This window comes from Caloenas nicobarica, chromosome 5 (genome assembly GCF_036013445.1).
Source record: "Caloenas nicobarica isolate bCalNic1 chromosome 5, bCalNic1.hap1, whole genome shotgun sequence".
Classification (NCBI taxonomy): domain Eukaryota; kingdom Metazoa; phylum Chordata; class Aves; order Columbiformes; family Columbidae; genus Caloenas; species Caloenas nicobarica.
The window spans coordinates 17,929,752-17,947,213 of NC_088249.1; the positions used below are offsets into that span (position 1 = coordinate 17,929,752).

Here is a 17,462-nt window from a genome sequence, read left to right on the forward strand (position 1 = left end):
AAAATTGGGGAGCTACACCTAGAAAAACATAAATGAAATTTCAACCTGTTTGTAGTTTTATTAGTATTTTTCTGCAGACTTGCATGTAATGCCTCTTTCTGAAACGATCTGCAGATATGCTTTTCAGTACTATAAATGTTTTATCATCAAACCTTGCTGAAGGTCTTCTGTGAGAAAAGCTCTTAAGAAAGTTGTGTGATTTTTGTATGCTGTGTGCATAACCTATTGTTTAAGTATAGACTGCAGAAACAGTATTTGTTTTCTAAAAATACTTCAGAAAATGTGATGGATTCTGAATATGCTTGCATTCCAGTCTCTCCTCATAGTGCCTGTCTATACAGGGACTTAACTGAGAGAATTAAAGATGCCTGGCATTTTTCAAAAAAAAATTCAAGATCTTGCAGAAACAAATTTGATGTAATTTGGTTTATAGAAGTCTGTACCATATATTCTAATTTTGCAAAAAGCCTTTTCATAATAATTACAGAAAACACAGAAGTGTGGGTACTTTATTTTGATTTAACAAAAATTTAGAATTAAATGTGCTTAGTTCACTTTCAGATACTGTAACAAAGTAAATGGAGTTCTGACAGAAATGTGAGTAATCTTCAATAGTTCAGGATTTATTTTTTTAATAGTATAGTTTATTCAGCAATTACCTATTTTATTCTTTCCATTACAGTTATTAAAAGTAAAAAATATTGGTTAGGTTTATTGTTTTTTAATGCAAATGACTTTCTAGGATTTTGGAGCATGTCATGAAGATAACAAAGGCTATTTAAGCAGAGAGGATTTTAAAGTTGCTGTAGTAATGTTGCTTGGTTGTAAGCTCTTAAAGATACATATATTTTTCATTTATGTTCTGAAGTTTCAGCTTATATAGATGTCTCACTATTGAGAACTCTGTATATTGACCGGTCCCCACTAATTGGGGTAAATTACTGTGGGTTATGTAAACAGAAATGCCTACAGATTCTTGGAGTGATTTTCTTATCTAGGGGTGTTTATATCAAAAGAAAATAATCAAACCCCTACTTTTCCTGCTGTAGACTGTGATAAGCAGAAAGATGCATTGTATTTTGTATGTGTACAAGATATACGAAATAAGTGACTGAGCTTGTTATTAATCAATTATTGGTTTTTATTAGTGGTACACTCCATTTCTTTACTCAGTGGTTTTGGTAGATGTGAAACTACTGCATGTCCTATTACTAAGCGTGTATTCTCAAAACTATAGCTATTTTTGGTTTCAGGTAACAGTTGGGCATTTTTAGTCTTGACTTCTCTAATATAAATCATTAGCTGTATGAAAATCTTAAGAAAAGTAAGGTTTATTGAGAAATCGTGTTGCATACTCACAGGAAGATACAGGATAAATTGTATGGCTTAATGTAGTTCTGGAAGTTTTGTTTCTACTCTGATACTGCAAGTGATCTCAAAAGAAGAACACACATGCAAGATTTCAAAATAAATACATGTGTGTCTGTGAGTTTGTCTTTCTCATGGCATGACCAATATACCATAAAGTATATTTAGCACAGAAATTATGATTCATCTTTCTTCTCCAGTTTGAGTAATCTTCTTCCCCAAGGAACACTTGTGACTATTTTTTTTTACTTAAATACATATTTTAGGAAAATAGTCTTAACAAGGTCATAAACAAAATTTTGTTGATGGTGATTTGAAGTAAAACCACATAAATGTTTTACTCAACTGTGAAAATAGTAATCTCTAATAACATTTCAGCTAGGGTAAATATTTCTTAAAAAAAAGGGCAAACATTTTCTCAGTGAGCTCGGGCCAGGTCTAAAAATAATTTATACTTCTAAAGTGAGTCTTAACTGCTGAATTATGAATCTGAAAATGCTCAGCTTCCCCTTATCTTTCTTCTCCTACCTGTTTTTACCTCCGTGTAAAAATTAGCTGTTCTGTTAAATTCCCTGAATTTTTCTTCCAGTAGGAGTACTGGAAACATGCTTAATGCATTCAAACAAGAGCAGGTTCTATGCATAAGTCACTGATGGCTCCTTCTTGGGAAGAGAATGGAAGTGGAGGATGTCTGGGCAAAAAGGAGGTGCCGGCTTAGTTATTTCATCCTGAAAAGGTGCCAAGGAACACCTGCTGTGTCTCTAGGCGGTGCTGCTGCTACCTGGCTCAAGTCTATTTTGTCTATGCAGCTGCACAAGAAGTAATTAAAAACGTTTGTTCCAGGAGTGATTCTGTCATCTGGTGGTTTTGGTAGCTCCTCAGTGGGCCAAATTGCAGCAACTGCTGCTCTTTACCCAATGATTGCTCATCATGAAGCACTGAAAGATTCCTGGGTAGACAAATACTTTTCCGTGTGGTTTTTGCTAACATGCATTAACTATGGTTTTTGGTGCAGCCAGACCTTTTGCTGATGCCTATGCCTTGTAAGTGTTCTTTTCAACATTTTGGTAGTTTTTAATCTAGTTGTGAGAAACACAACTTTCTCTGTGCACCAGATAGGAAGCAAATGCAGAAGTTAAAATCCTGGAAGTTGATTGTTAGGGTCCAGTTCTTGAGCATGTTATTGTGCATTTTACTTTGTTGTCAAAATGATTAAAATTGGAGACTGTTGTAACAGCTGTTGTATGTCTTTGGAAGTCACTAAGAACAGCCCTCGCAAGGAAAGTACTTTCAAGATCTTTTGCAAGAAATAGGCAATGGTGTGCATACGTTACTACTTAAGGTGAAACTGTTTCCTCAACTACAGTAGATACTATACAATAAACTTTTCAGTTTAGATACAATAAACTTTTCAGTAGAAATGGCAATTACTTAGCATCATCAACTGCAATCAAGCAACTGCATTTTTAGTAAATTGTTGCTGCATCTTTTTTTTTGGTCATGTTTTCATTTATTCTATAAATTAAAAGTAATACTAACTTTACCCACTAGATGTCATTAACAAACCCTTTATTGGAGAAGATGAGACCTAAGATTTGAATCACATTCCTACTCCACTTGCTTTTTAAAAGTAATTTGTTGTTATAATGCTATATTATTTTTATAGAGTATTTTGTTGGTGTGGTTATTCATGGAGATTCTGAACTTACTACCGTTTAAAATTAAACTTTCTGAGACAAGTAACTAGGAAAGCATGAAAATAGAGATTAACCTGATTGTTGGACTGATACTGTATGTATATTTGATTAATAGCATATAAAAATCATCATTTCTAGGAATTAGTAGCATTGTGGAAATTATATTTTTGGGACTTACACTTTTTTCTCTGAAAGTTTGGTTCAGTGGTCCTCTTTTCCCCCAAATTATTTGAACAGAACTAAAATGCTCTCATATTTCAACAACCGTTCAGTCGGCTAACTGCACGTTCAGGTGTTCAGAGTTTCAAATGCAAAGGGACCGCAGGAATAGTAGTCATGAAAATGTGTTGTTTCCTCAGCCGAAGTTTCATTCCTGGTACCGTTAAATTTAGATCTAACTAAAGCGCTCTCTGCACTGTGCCTGAGAGGCCAGGCCTCCCAAAATGTCCAGTGTTATCCCTGACCCAGCTCCGTGCCTGCACAGCAGGACACGGGTAGGTCGGCATCTGCTGCTGACCGAGATGCCGATGGCAGAGCAGCCTGGGCTCAGGGCTGCTCACACCTTCCAGCTGCTCTTCTGGCACATCTCATCAAAGCTTTCTGAACAGGACTCCCTGCTCTATTTGTATGCCTGGCACAGTCTACATGAAAAGTGTTGCAGGCCAAATGGAATATGTAGTCTTAGGTTAAGTGGTTATGGCATGTTTGGCTTGTCTGCTCTCCGGAATGGAATATGCATGGGTTACACTAGGAGGTGCTAACACGTTGTCTCCTCCCGTGTGAGTTGCGTCAGTGCCACACCTATGTACAGTCTTGTATTCTAACAGCATAGATGCGAGAGTTTGTACTCATGAGCACTCAGTCATGCTAAAAATCAGTATAAATATAGCCCAAAACGGTCCTCTGTGTTTCTTGGGTATACACTCCCTTACTTTTCCTGAGATTGTTCAAAGATCTTTTCCAATGAGCTCTTGGTCACCTCCTAATTCAGTTCTGAAAAGTCTTTTTGTTTGTTTGTTTGTTATCATTGTGGTGTTTAGCTTTTTGCTGTTGTACTGTAATGAATCTTCATAACACATTAGTATTAGTGAGTATTAGTGAATCTTGGTAACACACTAATCAACGTGTTAGTCCTGTGTTCCTATCAGATAAAATCGTGAGGTAAGATCCTATTGAAAGACAGTAAAGGAGATACAGAGTACAAAATGGGACAGTAGTGAATTGGTTTCAGGGTGATTGTAGAAGCTGGCTGATGCAAACAACTTTGGTTGGTTGGTTTTTTTTTTCATTTCCTTCTCATTATTTTCTACCTTTTTATCAAACTTTTTATTTTAGACAGATTTACCAAATGAATTTTGATCAAACTAGGTTTCAGGAGATAGTTGATCTCCAGTCTGGATATTGAAAGAGAAAGCGCTTTCATTGTTTAAAGTAAATAACAAATTTGGAGGCTGATGCTCCAAGAGTTAATTTTGAATATTACAGTTCCTTTGTGTGTAGTTGAACTCCAATCTGTATAAAGTTAAGCATGTTTGTTCATGCATATTTAGTTGGAGATTTGGATATTGATTAGGATTCTGTTAAGACTACATATATACTTAGTTTAGTGGAGAGATGATTTTATTTTAATTAGAATAAAATATTTTCTTACTGAAATGATATAGATGATACTGTTATGTAATATGTATTATTATGAGATCAGTATTTCATGAAATTGCATACTATTGATACAAAATGGAAATCATACAGGAGTTCAGATTTATCACTTCTGTAGAGAATCACTGTGGCATATCTTCTGTGTTCCAGGTGGGGGTGGAATCAGCAATGTCTTCTGTGGGACCACAAAATTCAGGTAATATGCAAATATCTATCTGTGAATGATTTCTACTCCTTTTTTGTTCATAAATTTAAAAAATCTGAAGCTTAGATTCTCAAGAGCTTTGAAAAACCCGATGTAGATTGATGATAATGTATGTAATTGTGTGAGGTTTAACACGGCCGAGTGCCGGTTCCTGCACTTGGGTCACAACAACCCCAGGCAGTGCTACAGGCTTGGAGAAGAGTGGCTGGAAAGCTGCCCGGCAGAAAAGGACCTGGGGGTGTTGGTGGACAGTGGCTGAACGTGAGCCAGCAGTGTGCCCAGGTGGCCAAAAGGCCAACAGCATCCTGGCTTGTATCAGGAATAGTGTGGTCAGCAGGACTAGAGAAGTGATTGACCCCCATACTCAGCACTAGTGAGGCCCCACCTTGAATCCTGTGTTCAGTTTTGGGCCCCTCATCATAAGATTGATAAGTTCCTCACCATTGAGGTGCTGGAGAGAGGTCAGAGGAGGGTGATGAGGCTGGTGAGGGGCCTGGAGCACAAGTCTGAGGAGCAGCTGAGGGAACTGGGGCTGTTTAGCCTGGAGAAAAGGAGGCTGAGGGGAGACCTTATTGCTGTCTACAACTACCTGAAAGGAGCTTGTAGCATGGAGGGCGTTGGTCTCTCCTCCCGAGTAGCAAGTGATAGGATGAGAGGAAATGGCCTCAAGTTGCGCCAGGAGAGGCTTAGATTGGATATTATTAAAAATTTATTTACCTGCAGGGTTGTGAAGCACTGGAACAGGCTGCCTGGGGAAGTGGTTGAGTCACCATCTCTGGAGGTGTTTAAAAGACACGTAGATGTGGTGCTTGGGGACATAGTTTAGTGGTGGACTTGGTAGGGTTGGGTTAATGGTTCATCTCAATGATCCTGAGTCTTTTCCAACCTGAATGATTCTATGATTCTATAAATGAGCTGACCATAGCTATTAAAGAGGATCATATGATTTCATTTGGTTTTGAAATATTTTTAGTGCTGGTACGATACATTTAGTTTGAACTTTTTCTTACTTTTTGAAGTGGCATTTCTTAATAGCAACATTATGTAGATTAGTGATAGAGAAAAGTAATTAGTAATTTTTACTGTTCAAGTTGGTAAGCGATGAAAAAGGTTGTATCAGTTCTAACAGTTTTTTGATATTGTTCCACTGTTTCTGTGGGCAAATACTGGAGTCTTACATCACAGTTCAATAAATATCTCTTTCTGTAGCAACCTTTCCATTTACATAGTTGTGCTTGTTTTTTTCTTACCCTTGACTTTATCAGTTATGCCCATACATCTGTTTGTGGGGTCATGGCAAGTCTTATTGGAGAAATGATTCATATAAAAAATGAAATGGCAAAACTATGTGGTTCCTTTTATCAATAAGTTCCCCCATCCCTTTAGCCACATGGCCCCAAAAGTATTCAATACCTTTGAAGGACGTTGTGGAGGCTGGTTCTGTTTATTTTAGCGTTGATGCCAAACCCCATATTCATTAAACCACACCCTTACTTAAAAGTCTTTAGTTAGGCAACAAATACAGAATAATATTAGTATTATTTTCAAGAAAACAACAACATATGAATGCCTGAGCCAAAAATAGTGAACTAATATGTAAAGCTAGATTATGGATTTGTTAATAGCTATTAGGTATTGAATATTTTTTAAGATGACCTTTTTGTGGCTGAGATAGCTTTACAGCCTGTTCTAGTAGCACATAAATTGCCAAGTCTCAAGATCAATGAATAGGCGGCACTCTATTATAGGAGTCATTCTGTAAAAGGAAAATTGTATACTATAATTTTCTGGGCTTGTATGTTACTCTGAAAGAGAAAAAATAAATGGATGGAAAGCTTATATTGCTTTTCATGGTTTCGTTTCCATAGTTCTCCAATTGAATGGAAAGCTCTTCATGCAGGCAAGTTCAGTAGGTTTAGGCAACCTCTGTTATTAAAGAAGTTGTGTACGTACAGAATCTATCAGTTGAAAGCAGCAAGTCTTTGTCATCCCAGAAACTGAGACTGTAACAGTTCTTAGTATATTATTTTTCAAGAAGAAATAAGAAGCACTGGAAATCCGTAAGGTTGGTGTTTAAGATTTGCATTGAGACAGCAGGTGGAGCTGAAGGAGTTGTGCTTTTGAACCACTGCAGAAAGAATAGGATATGAATGAATCAAAAGAAAGAGTAGTGCAGAGCTTTTGTTGTGTTATTTGATAAAGAAAAATTCCTGCAGGATACAGTCATGTTGCCTTCTAAAGAAAATTAAGTTGTTTAAAATGAACATGAAGCATATGTTAGAAAGTTTTGAGAATGGAATATTTGTCTGCTTAAATATTGAGCTAAAGTGGGATTGTTTTTTTTTTTTAAGTATCTGCAGAATTTTTGTATCAAGATTTTTGCATGTTTCATGGGGAGGCCTGAAGTTTTGAGGGGCAAATTTTTGTTTCTTAATTTTTATGTTTGATTTTAGAATAAATTGTCAATTAAGTACTTATAAACTAGGTTTGCATCTCAATTTCTTTCATTTTCAGTTCATTGAAAGGACAAATGTGCAAGTAAAGAGATTTTCGTGTTGTATACAGGAGGAATAACAAATCCAGTTTTACTTCCAGTTTTATTATGAATTTCATAGGATTCTATATCTGAGGTTATAGGTTATTTCAGAGGGTTTTTTCCACTGCTGGGAATGATGCCAGATAGATTGTTTATGCAGCATGGATCTTTATCCATGACGTACAAGTGCTATTGACTTGGAAAAGTCCATGTTTCTCTCCAGTGCAAGGAAAACATGAGATGGCAGGCAACAAGAAGAAAAAAGCAGAAGTAAACAGAAGCATTAAATTCAAATATAGAAAATATGTGAGAAAATTTAAATTATATTGAAACGTTTGCATGATCATGATCTAACTTTCGGTTTTATTGTTGTGGTTTTTTATCTAATTAAAATTATTCATAATTTTTAGACCACAGTCGTACATATTTTTAACTAGAAAAATAAAACTGACTTTTTTGCAGGGAGATTTGTTTATGTTTTACATCTTTCTAGGTTTATTATTTGGAAAATTTTTAAATCTCATGAGTGCAAAGGCGGCTGCACATTTATACAGAAATGAAACAAGGCAAATATTTACAGTTTTTGATGTGCGAGGTTTTTTCTCCTAAATGCTTAGCATATTAATTTAATTCTAAAACAATTAAGCAAAACAGAACACCTGAAGGAGATAAAAAGAGCTTACGATGAGATGACCTAGATGCTGCAAAGTTAAGTAAAACACTACCAGAGTAACAAAGATCATGATGATATTACTGTAAATAAAGTCTTGTTCAGTAGGCTACAGCGTTCTAGGTGGATTGTCTGTTGTACTGTGAGCTTCTCCAGCTGTTAAATCTCTAGCCATTCACCCTGCGTACTTGATATTACTACCTCTCATTATTTCTCATACTCATGTATCTCTACTAATTTATGCCACGTATTTTATGGATTTGTGTCCATGGTGATGTTTATAGATCTCTTTCACTTCTCATGATAGACTGAGGAAGGGAAATCAAAGCAACAAGGATTTTTTTATCATTCTTGTTGGAAAGTAGATGCGGTGATTGTTTCTCGTTTCTGCTAGACAGCAGAGGATCTCCCATCACCGAACTGAAATAAGGGAACTTCATCAGGAGCCTCTGAGCTCAGATTCAGATGATCCTTTGCACTTTTCTTCCTGACCTGAGGTAGGACTCTGGTCCTTGAAAAGAGGGAAAGTGAAACATACGGCAGATCGCATGTTGGACTGATCAGATAGGCATCCACTCAGCTTTTTGCCATGAACTAAAGTAGCTTTTGCAGTGTTATTTTTAGTGAGTTATTTCAAAGGACTTAAGGAGAATTTTTAAATTAAAGATAAGTTTTGAAACAATGCTCAGAATAACTAAGATGTCAATGAAAATGATAGACTTGAAATGTAATTTTGCATATTCTAGAGTCTATATTTTCAAATTTCTACGAATCTAAAATTTTCAAAAGTTTTCCATTCAAAATATCTACTTTTAAAATAAAAATCGAAGTAAGAGAGTTGTAGATGTTATAGGCATGGTACTGTCGGACAGGGTTCATAGTGGCAAAAAAGAATTGTCAGTATAAAATATTTCTTTGACTGTCTATATAATGTAGCCACCCAAAACATTTTGCAAATACAATAACTTAAAGAGTGTATAATCATTTCAGAAATGTGAATTGATTAGCTCACAGGCAAACATGATTGTATTAAGTACTTTAAAGAAAGACTTCATTGATACTATTTTTCTCTTGCCTATCCTTGAATTAAAAGATAGAGGGTTTTTGACTTTTGAAGACTTCAAGAAAGCCTTCAATTCTCTTTCTCCTCAGTTACCTGAAAAAATCATAGTTGAAGCCTTCAAGTAAACAACAAAGAGATCCTTATTCCTGAATAGCAGGCTTTTTGTTATATGTATTTTAGTTAACTGAAATGATTTGATTATATCATGCGACTGAAATATAAGCTTCAGCGTATTACTGTTTCACTGCCTTTAATAATATATATTACAAATATAAATAATATTTGTAAATAATGTAACAGTTAATATAAATCGTATACATAGAAATAATAAAAAAATAAATAGAATTAAACTAATAAATATTAATGGAAATTTTTTGCCTGTGCTGTTTCTTAAGAAGCCTAAAATTTTTTACCTCTACGTTTCCTCCTGTAATCAGGAAATCTGCATTCAGGAGCTGTCTCTTGAAAAATTCAGTTAAACTGTAGTGCATGTTGTGAGGCAGTAATGGTGAGATTTCTTACGAAATGAGATTGGCTCAGAAGTGAATGGATAAAGTTTTGAGAGTAATTTGCAGACATAAAAAATTGGTCTTACTTCTGTGGTTACCAGTAAACATTATTTTTAAAATGTTTTGGAAAACATTGCATTCCAAAGTGTAAAACTTTCTTTTTGTCATGTGAATGATTTGTTTGGAAGCAACTCAGTCATTGAGAGTAATCCTTCACTTTTGAAGATACAGCATCAGATAGTTTGCTGAGCACCATCTTTACCAGGTGGAATTGGATTTTTGGTGGATTTTCATCTTTGCAGTTATTTCGAGTCATGGTACAAAGTGTTATAGCAGAACAGGAATTGGTCCGTACATCTTTCAAGCCACTGGCATACAATAACAAAATCAAAGTGCAGAGCGTCTAATGTCTTAGGTGATAATTTTGTGGTTTTGCGCTGAAGTTGTAATATATTTTGAGGAGAGTAATTATTTTAAGAAGATTCGAAAAGTTTTGTGGTGTATTTTTTTGATGTCCAATTGATTTTAGTGTAACTTTTTGGTATATTGTCAAGAAATTAATAGGAAAGTGTAGGTAGCATAGCTTGAGGTGTTATCCTTTTAAAATATTTTATTTTAGGGACTTCTATGAAGTGCCAGTTTCTCTGCCCAGTGATTAAAATGTTTTTTTTCTTGAATATCAATACCTTTTAGGTCAGAAAAGCATATGTAGTTGCTTTTCATACTGTTCTATTTTGCATTTTTACATATACTTTTTCATTATCTTCCTCATTGAAAAAATGTCACATAAATCCAGACTTAGCTTCATATTGTAAAATAGTTCTGAAAACCTTTGGCCCATCATTCTGTAAATGAAACTCCCGAATTTTGAATTTAAATTATAATCATGATGAATTTATAAATGAAGGAAAGTTCAACCAAATGTTAAGATATATTCTGTACCTAGTAAAGAAGACATGTCACGATCAACAGCAGCACTAAGGCTGGCATTATCACAGTCCAGCAAATTAAACTTGGTATTACGTGTTTATGAACGAGGCATGGAGCAGAGGTATATCTGTAATGTATTTACTGGAATACAGGGCTATGAAACATACAGTTAATATCCCCGCTTTACTTTAACATTGCATATTTTTTTAATAAATGTATAAAGATGCAGTGAATTAATTTGAATTGGTCGTAAAGCTTCAGGACATTCTTGGTATAGAAGTTGCAGAGGTACCTGCTAAGGTAAATGGAATGATGGTATGTTCTTCCATGATGGGACTCTTTTTAATGGGCAGCACATACCAGAATTTCTTTATAATATTGCTGCTGTTCTGCATGTAGCTACACAGATACGAAATGTGACAAGTCCTTTGCAATAATAATTTGTGATAAACGGCTGTCTGTAAGTGAACATGTTGTCTTTTAAAGTGGAATACAAATTTTTAAAAAGATATTTCAAGTACTGTTTCCCTTTTTTTGTTGTGAATATGTCATATTCAGATTATACAATATTATTAATTACTGCTGCTGGGAAAATATTTATCTTAGCTGTGCCATTTGTTTAGAAAAAATAGGTTATTTGTATGCTAAATCCTTAGACCATAATAATGAAAATAGTAACACAAGTAAGCTGAAAACCAATCACATGTGAATGTGAGTGAACCTATAAATGATGAAAAATGTCTTACAAACCAAAAGTGGACAGAAAAGTCTCGCACAGTTTTAAAAGCTAGCAAGCATAGATCAGATTTTAAGGAAGAAAAGAAAGCATTCATGATCTACATTTTATGCTGCTGTGCCTTTAGATTGATAGGATCACACACTAGAGGTATATTAGTACTTTTCGTACGTATTGGTACATTCCATACAGAAAATGACCTAATTGTCTCGTATTTCTTTCATGTAATTATCTAGTAATGAGAAAATAACCAGGCTTTCAGAGCCACCCCATGGAAGAAATCTTATGCCCTTTTATGCAAGTTTGATTTATAGACATGTACTGCAGAGCACAGTGAATATGAGACATTCATCTTCCTATGGCTAGTTGCCATGGAAACATAGTACACAGTACAATGTCATTCCAGCTCTGGTGATGCCTGCAGTAGTTTATTCCTTTGTTGTTCTTGTTTCTTAAGCAACTGTCTTGCAGCTTTTCATATTATCACACTTCATCACCTATACAAGTCTTTTTCCTTATCTCTTGAGAACCATCTCTAATAGAAAAGATCTGGTTTTTGTCTACTCATGCATATCAGTGCATGTACTTTTTTTTTTTTTTTTTCAAATCATGGGTTAAAAGCTTGCCCCTTGCCCACAGAGAGTATGCCATTGCCCTAAAACTGGTAAAAGAAGATGGTAAACCATACCGAACATCAAAGTGGAAAGGACCTGGCTCAGCATCTTTATTTACTATCTCCCATGAGAGACTGGAGTTAAGACTGGTTTTTTGTAACCAGTATCTCTCTCCAGGAAGACAGAAAGTAAAAATAATCCAACAGATTCTCCTGTCTGTCCTGAGCTAGCATTTAGGAGGTGGACAAAGATCCAACAGCTGTCTTATAATACCCACTCTGTTTCCCTCTGTGACATAAGAAATAAGAGGAACTGGAATAAATACGGAGATCCTCCTAATTAATCTAAAAAAGTACTTAGGATTTTCAGGGAGACAAGGGTAAAATTGATCTATTTTTACTTTTTGAAGCTGTACTCTCACACAAATTATTCTTTTTCAAGGCAGTACTTATTTGATGATTAATTACACAAGGAACTGTTATATAAATAAGGCTGTTGGTGTTCCAGGCTCTGCCTAAGTGGGGTGGTATTTGGAAGAAAACATGTATGGTTGAAAACATTTTGTAGAGAATCCTGAGTTAACACCTAAACATGAATATATCTTTTAGGTAATATTAATTGTGAGTTTTAGTTTGTTTTTCGTATGTATAACTCTGTTACCAATTTTGTAATCCAATTATTTAACAACATCCTTTGCTACTTGTGGTGGGTTGACCCTGGCCAGCAGTTAAGCACCCACCCAGTCAGTCGCTAACTGCCCCCACAGTGGGATGGCAAAAAGAATCAGAAGAGCAAGAAAACTCGTGGGTTGAGATAAGCACACTTGAATGAGTGAGGCAAAGCTGCACATGCAAGCAAAAGAGAATATGGAATTTATTCGCGACTCCTCATCAGCAGGAGATGTTTAGCTGCTTCCTGGAAAGCAGCACTCCTGATGGTTACTTGGGAAGATAAACACCATGACCACATACATCTCCTCCTTCCTCCTCCTTTCCCCAAGCTTTTATTGCTGAACATGTCATAGAATCATAGAATGTTTTGGGTTGGAAGGGACTTTTAAAGATCATCTAGTCCAACTTCCGTGCTGTAGGCAGGCACATCTTTCACTAGACCAGGTTGCTCAAAGTCCCATCCAACCTGACCTTGAACATTTCCAGGGATGGGGCACCCACAGCTTCTCTGGGCAGCCCGTTCCAGTGCCTCACCACCCTCATGGGGAAGAATTTCTCCCTTATAGCCAACCTAAATCTACCCTCTTTCATTTTAAAACTACAACCCCTGTCCTGTCACCACAGGCCTTTGTGAAAAGTCTCTCTCCATCTTTCTTATAAGCCCCCTGCAAACCTGCAAAATGGTCTCCCTGGAGCTTCTCTTCTCCAGCCTGAATGGCCTCAACTCTCTCAGCCTTTCTTTTATTGCAGCAATAGGTGATATCGTAAGGCTCTTTACAGCACGAGCAAGAAATTTCATATGGTATGGAACATCCCCTTGGTCAGTTCCGGTCAGCTGTCCTGGCTGTGTCACCTCCCACCTTGTTGCCCACGTCCAGCCCACTCGCTAGGGGAGCAGTGTGGGACAAAGAAAGCCTGAAGGCTGCGTGACACTGCTCAGCAGCAGCCAAAACACTGGTGTGGTATCCACACTGGTCTAGCCACACATGCAAAACACGGCACCATTCCCGCCACTGTGAAGAAAATTAACTCCATCCTAGCCAGACCCAGTACAGTACTGTAAATTCAAATTATTCCTTCATTCTAACACTTGTTATTACACATCACTAGCTAAATCCTAGAGGAACTGGCCATATACTGTTCCTGTGGAGCAGGAAGCTGTTGTACATCTATTTCACTTCTAGTGAAAGCATGGAGCTTTCACTATAAATAAATCTGACACCAGTCATCCTAACAAAAAATTTAAATAGTATTTCTAGCAGATATGACCCAGGTGTATATATTTTCCCAATCCCACAGAAAATTCAGTTAACATTTTCAACTTTTTTGTGTATCACTTTATCTGAAGAGAAAGGGACTGCTGAAACAGTTGACATAAGCACACATAGGAATTTTTGCAGGTTTGAGAGCAAAATCTAGCATGCGAGTGTTACACAATATGCTGCACGTTTACACACTCATTCCTTCTAAATAGTTGAACATACTTTTTTCTAATTTGAGGAAAAAACCCCCATGAAATAAACCTTAAAATATTTTTAAAGTTAGTAATTTAAATTAAGTTCTTATTTAAATTAATAATTTGTGCTTTTCCATTTTTGAGGATATGTCCAAACAAGTATTTGCAATTATGTTGGGAAATTTAAATAAGTCACTGGTTCCTGCCTCTTAGTTATCACTCCTTCCCTTCACCCTGGCTTTCTTTCATTGGTCTTTGAAGCGCAGAGTAAATTGTTTTAACATAAACCATTCTTAGTTCACATGAATCCATTTTATTTTGCATTGCCATGGAATAGGGATATGCATGTGGTCACTTACCATAATACATCCATGGTAATATAACTTATTAAAATGTGTTAATGCCAGAATAAGTGCTTAGCGGGTCATGTCCTTGGGGCTCTCTTTTAAAGGCATTTTCTTTCAGATGGGATAAAGCTGTAATATAATTTAAATATTAGAATGTGGCAGCTATAAAATAGACCAAATTCACAACATCAAATATTACATTTTTTTTTGTTATGAATAACATCTGGGATAATAGCCATGCAGATATCTTTTTTCTCACCTGCCAACACGCCTCAAATGTGAATCAGTTCTCTTAGCAATAGCTTTTATTTATTCAGTTAGGTGATCTCTTTACAGGGACTACCTACATGGATACTGATTATTTTTTAATTTCATTGGATGATTAGAAACTGGGAAGAAGACCTACCCCACCAAACTAATTTCAAATAAACTATTAAACAGCTATTAGATGACAACAATTCATTTTCATCCAAAGCTGAACCTCTACCCTAAGGGGAAAATGTTTCTTAAGCTCTGAGTATACTTTTTATCAAAAGTAGATTTTTCTCCAGTGTTAAGAATAAAAGATTGTTAGCAAAATAAACCGCATCTTTTATTTGAAATGTAATTCAAAGTGTTGAATTGTCGGTAATTTGAATCAACAGATTATTTAACTTCATAACCAGTTCTTTTAACAAACTGTTTCTCAGGATTTGTGCTCTGTGCTTCTAAATATAAAAAAGAGCGTATGTGGTTTTGACACAGAACTTCAGTGTAATTCCCAGGGAGCTGGTTCAGAGAAAGCTCTATTCAACCCATTGATTCAGTGCAGTCAAGAGGATTCCATTTCCTGTCATTGTGAACAATTTTTAGATATTCCAAATAAAGTGCTGGCCATTTAGGATCCTTTGTTAATATCATCCTTGAGCGCTTGTGGTACTTACCTGCCACATATTCTGGAGAAACATACCCTCTTGTGTTATTATTTTGTTTGAAAAGAGCTTTCTGTGAAAAGGCTTTAATTGCCCCACTCTAGACTTCCTTCTCTCAGACGTGACCAGAAATTGTGGCTTCAGTTTTCTTCCCTCTGTGTTTGTGTACTGTAGCAGTTGTAGGAGAGGTAATTGATTTGCACTAAAGTCTCTCTTCCTTTGCAAAAAAAATCTTTCATGGTAGTTTCTCACCTCGTTAGTCTTTGGTTTCTAGACCCTTAAAGTCTTATAACTTGTAATTCTTTCATCCCACCACATCCCCATGAATTCACAGCTATTTTTTCCTATTTCTCTTCCTTTGTCTACGAGGGTTATTAAGTAGGAATAGGAAAAAACTTGTTAGTAAAATGTTCCATAATTATTTTTTATTTGGAACATCTGATAATGCCCACTGTGATAGGCAGATAATGGGGCAGGAAACTGTTTACTTGTCAGATAATGCTGTTGTTATTCCCATATTTCTGTAGAACAACATTGTTTTTCCTAGAAATCATGTCATACTTTTTAGAAACTTTTCAATAATTCAAACTATTAGTTTCCCATATGAAACTCATGGTTCCATTTCAGCCAGGAACTGTCCCTGTCTGGATTCTGTATCCTAGAACTGTACAACAGCTGTAATTGCATTCTCTGCATTGAACGCTGACTCTTCTAAATGAGTTATTTTTATTTATTTGTGATCTCATTATTAGTTATATTTGGATCCAGACAGGTATTAACAAGACAAAATGAGTAGAAGAGCCTTTTGTCAAAATCTGATATACTACCAATGTTCTGTGTCCTCTGTTAGGACTACTTCGCATGATATAATCTTTCTGTCTTTATAAGGGAAATGCCATGTATATGCTGTATGAGTATCACATGTGTATTCAATCTGCTACCAATCCTTACATGTGTTTAACAAACACTAAATGTCTGAGAAATTCGTTTGACTATTTGGATCATGTTTGTTTCTCTTTCAGGATGTTTTTCTCTTAAGTTAATCATCAAGTACCAAGAGGCTTTAAAGCACATTGCTGATGTCTAGAGTATTGGTTACCTTGTAAGCAGACACTCCCCTCTTCTTTTCCCTCTCCAATTCCAAATTTCTGCTGCCAATCTAGAATTCACCAGGACTTCCTAGCTAGATAGGGTTGTGAAGTCTCTTATAGCAGTTAAACTGCTTTCTTTAGAGAGTTTGGTTAAATGTTCGAATTTTATAGGAATTATGAAAGAATTGGTTGGGGAACTGCAAACCTATTTCAACAAAACCAAATTTTTGCTGGGTTATAACGTTTCAATTAATTACTTGATTGTTTATTGAAAGCCTGTTGTCAGAATTATGTAAGTAGAAGGCGTCAGAACACGTGCTCACTTTGCAAGCAGTAGAGTACATTCCTGGGGTTGCTCAGACACATGCGGAGATCATATTTCTTACCCTCAAAAAGCATAAGGAAGCAAATTCTGATCTTCTTATCAGGGTAACCCACTAGTCTATATTGCCAAATAGCCTGTAGAAACAAGTAAAGAAGTTATTTCAAGTCATTCATGATTTGAAGTCTTAATCAAGCTAGTTATGAGTCTTTGCTGAAAGTAAGCCAAATTCGATACTTAGAATGAAGTTTTACTGTTGAGAAATTGATCTGTTCTCTCTGTAATTTAACTGGTAAGTACATTTAGCACAGCAAAAATAATGATCCTTTTGTAACTATCTTGTATTAAGGATTTTTTTTTAAGTATATTCCTGGTCAACCTATCTACTGTGTTTTATGTATGCATCTTTGTCCTCTGATTATAAGCTTCTAGTACTGTTAATCTCTTTTGGAATCAAATAATTTAAAGAAATGAGTGAATGAACAACCCTTGTTTTCTCAACAGACAGTTTTAATTCATTTTATCTACTGTAACTGACAGTGTCTCTTGCTTCATCTAATAAATACTAAGCTGTTTGTCTTGCGCATCTAAATCGCAAACTTGGTGGCAAATTCTCTTCTTCCTTCTGTTGGTCTTTATCTGCTGGGTTTTTCTTCCAAGAGTAACGTTAATATGGCATA

General features: G+C 35.8%; 1 protein-coding gene across 1 annotated transcript in view; it reads left to right on the forward strand.

The window, feature by feature from the left end:
- Window positions 1-17,462, forward strand: part of EFCAB11 (EF-hand calcium binding domain 11) — a 63,965-nt gene that overhangs the window by 501 nt on the left and 46,002 nt on the right. The window contains exons 2-6 of the mRNA XM_065636863.1: window positions 743-824; window positions 2,504-2,517; window positions 4,872-4,917; window positions 7,956-8,057; window positions 9,226-9,316. Coding sequence (XP_065492935.1) covers window positions 743-824; window positions 2,504-2,517; window positions 4,872-4,917; window positions 7,956-8,057; window positions 9,226-9,316 — 335 coding nt within the window. The remainder of the gene's footprint in view (window positions 1-742; window positions 825-2,503; window positions 2,518-4,871; window positions 4,918-7,955; window positions 8,058-9,225; window positions 9,317-17,462) is intronic.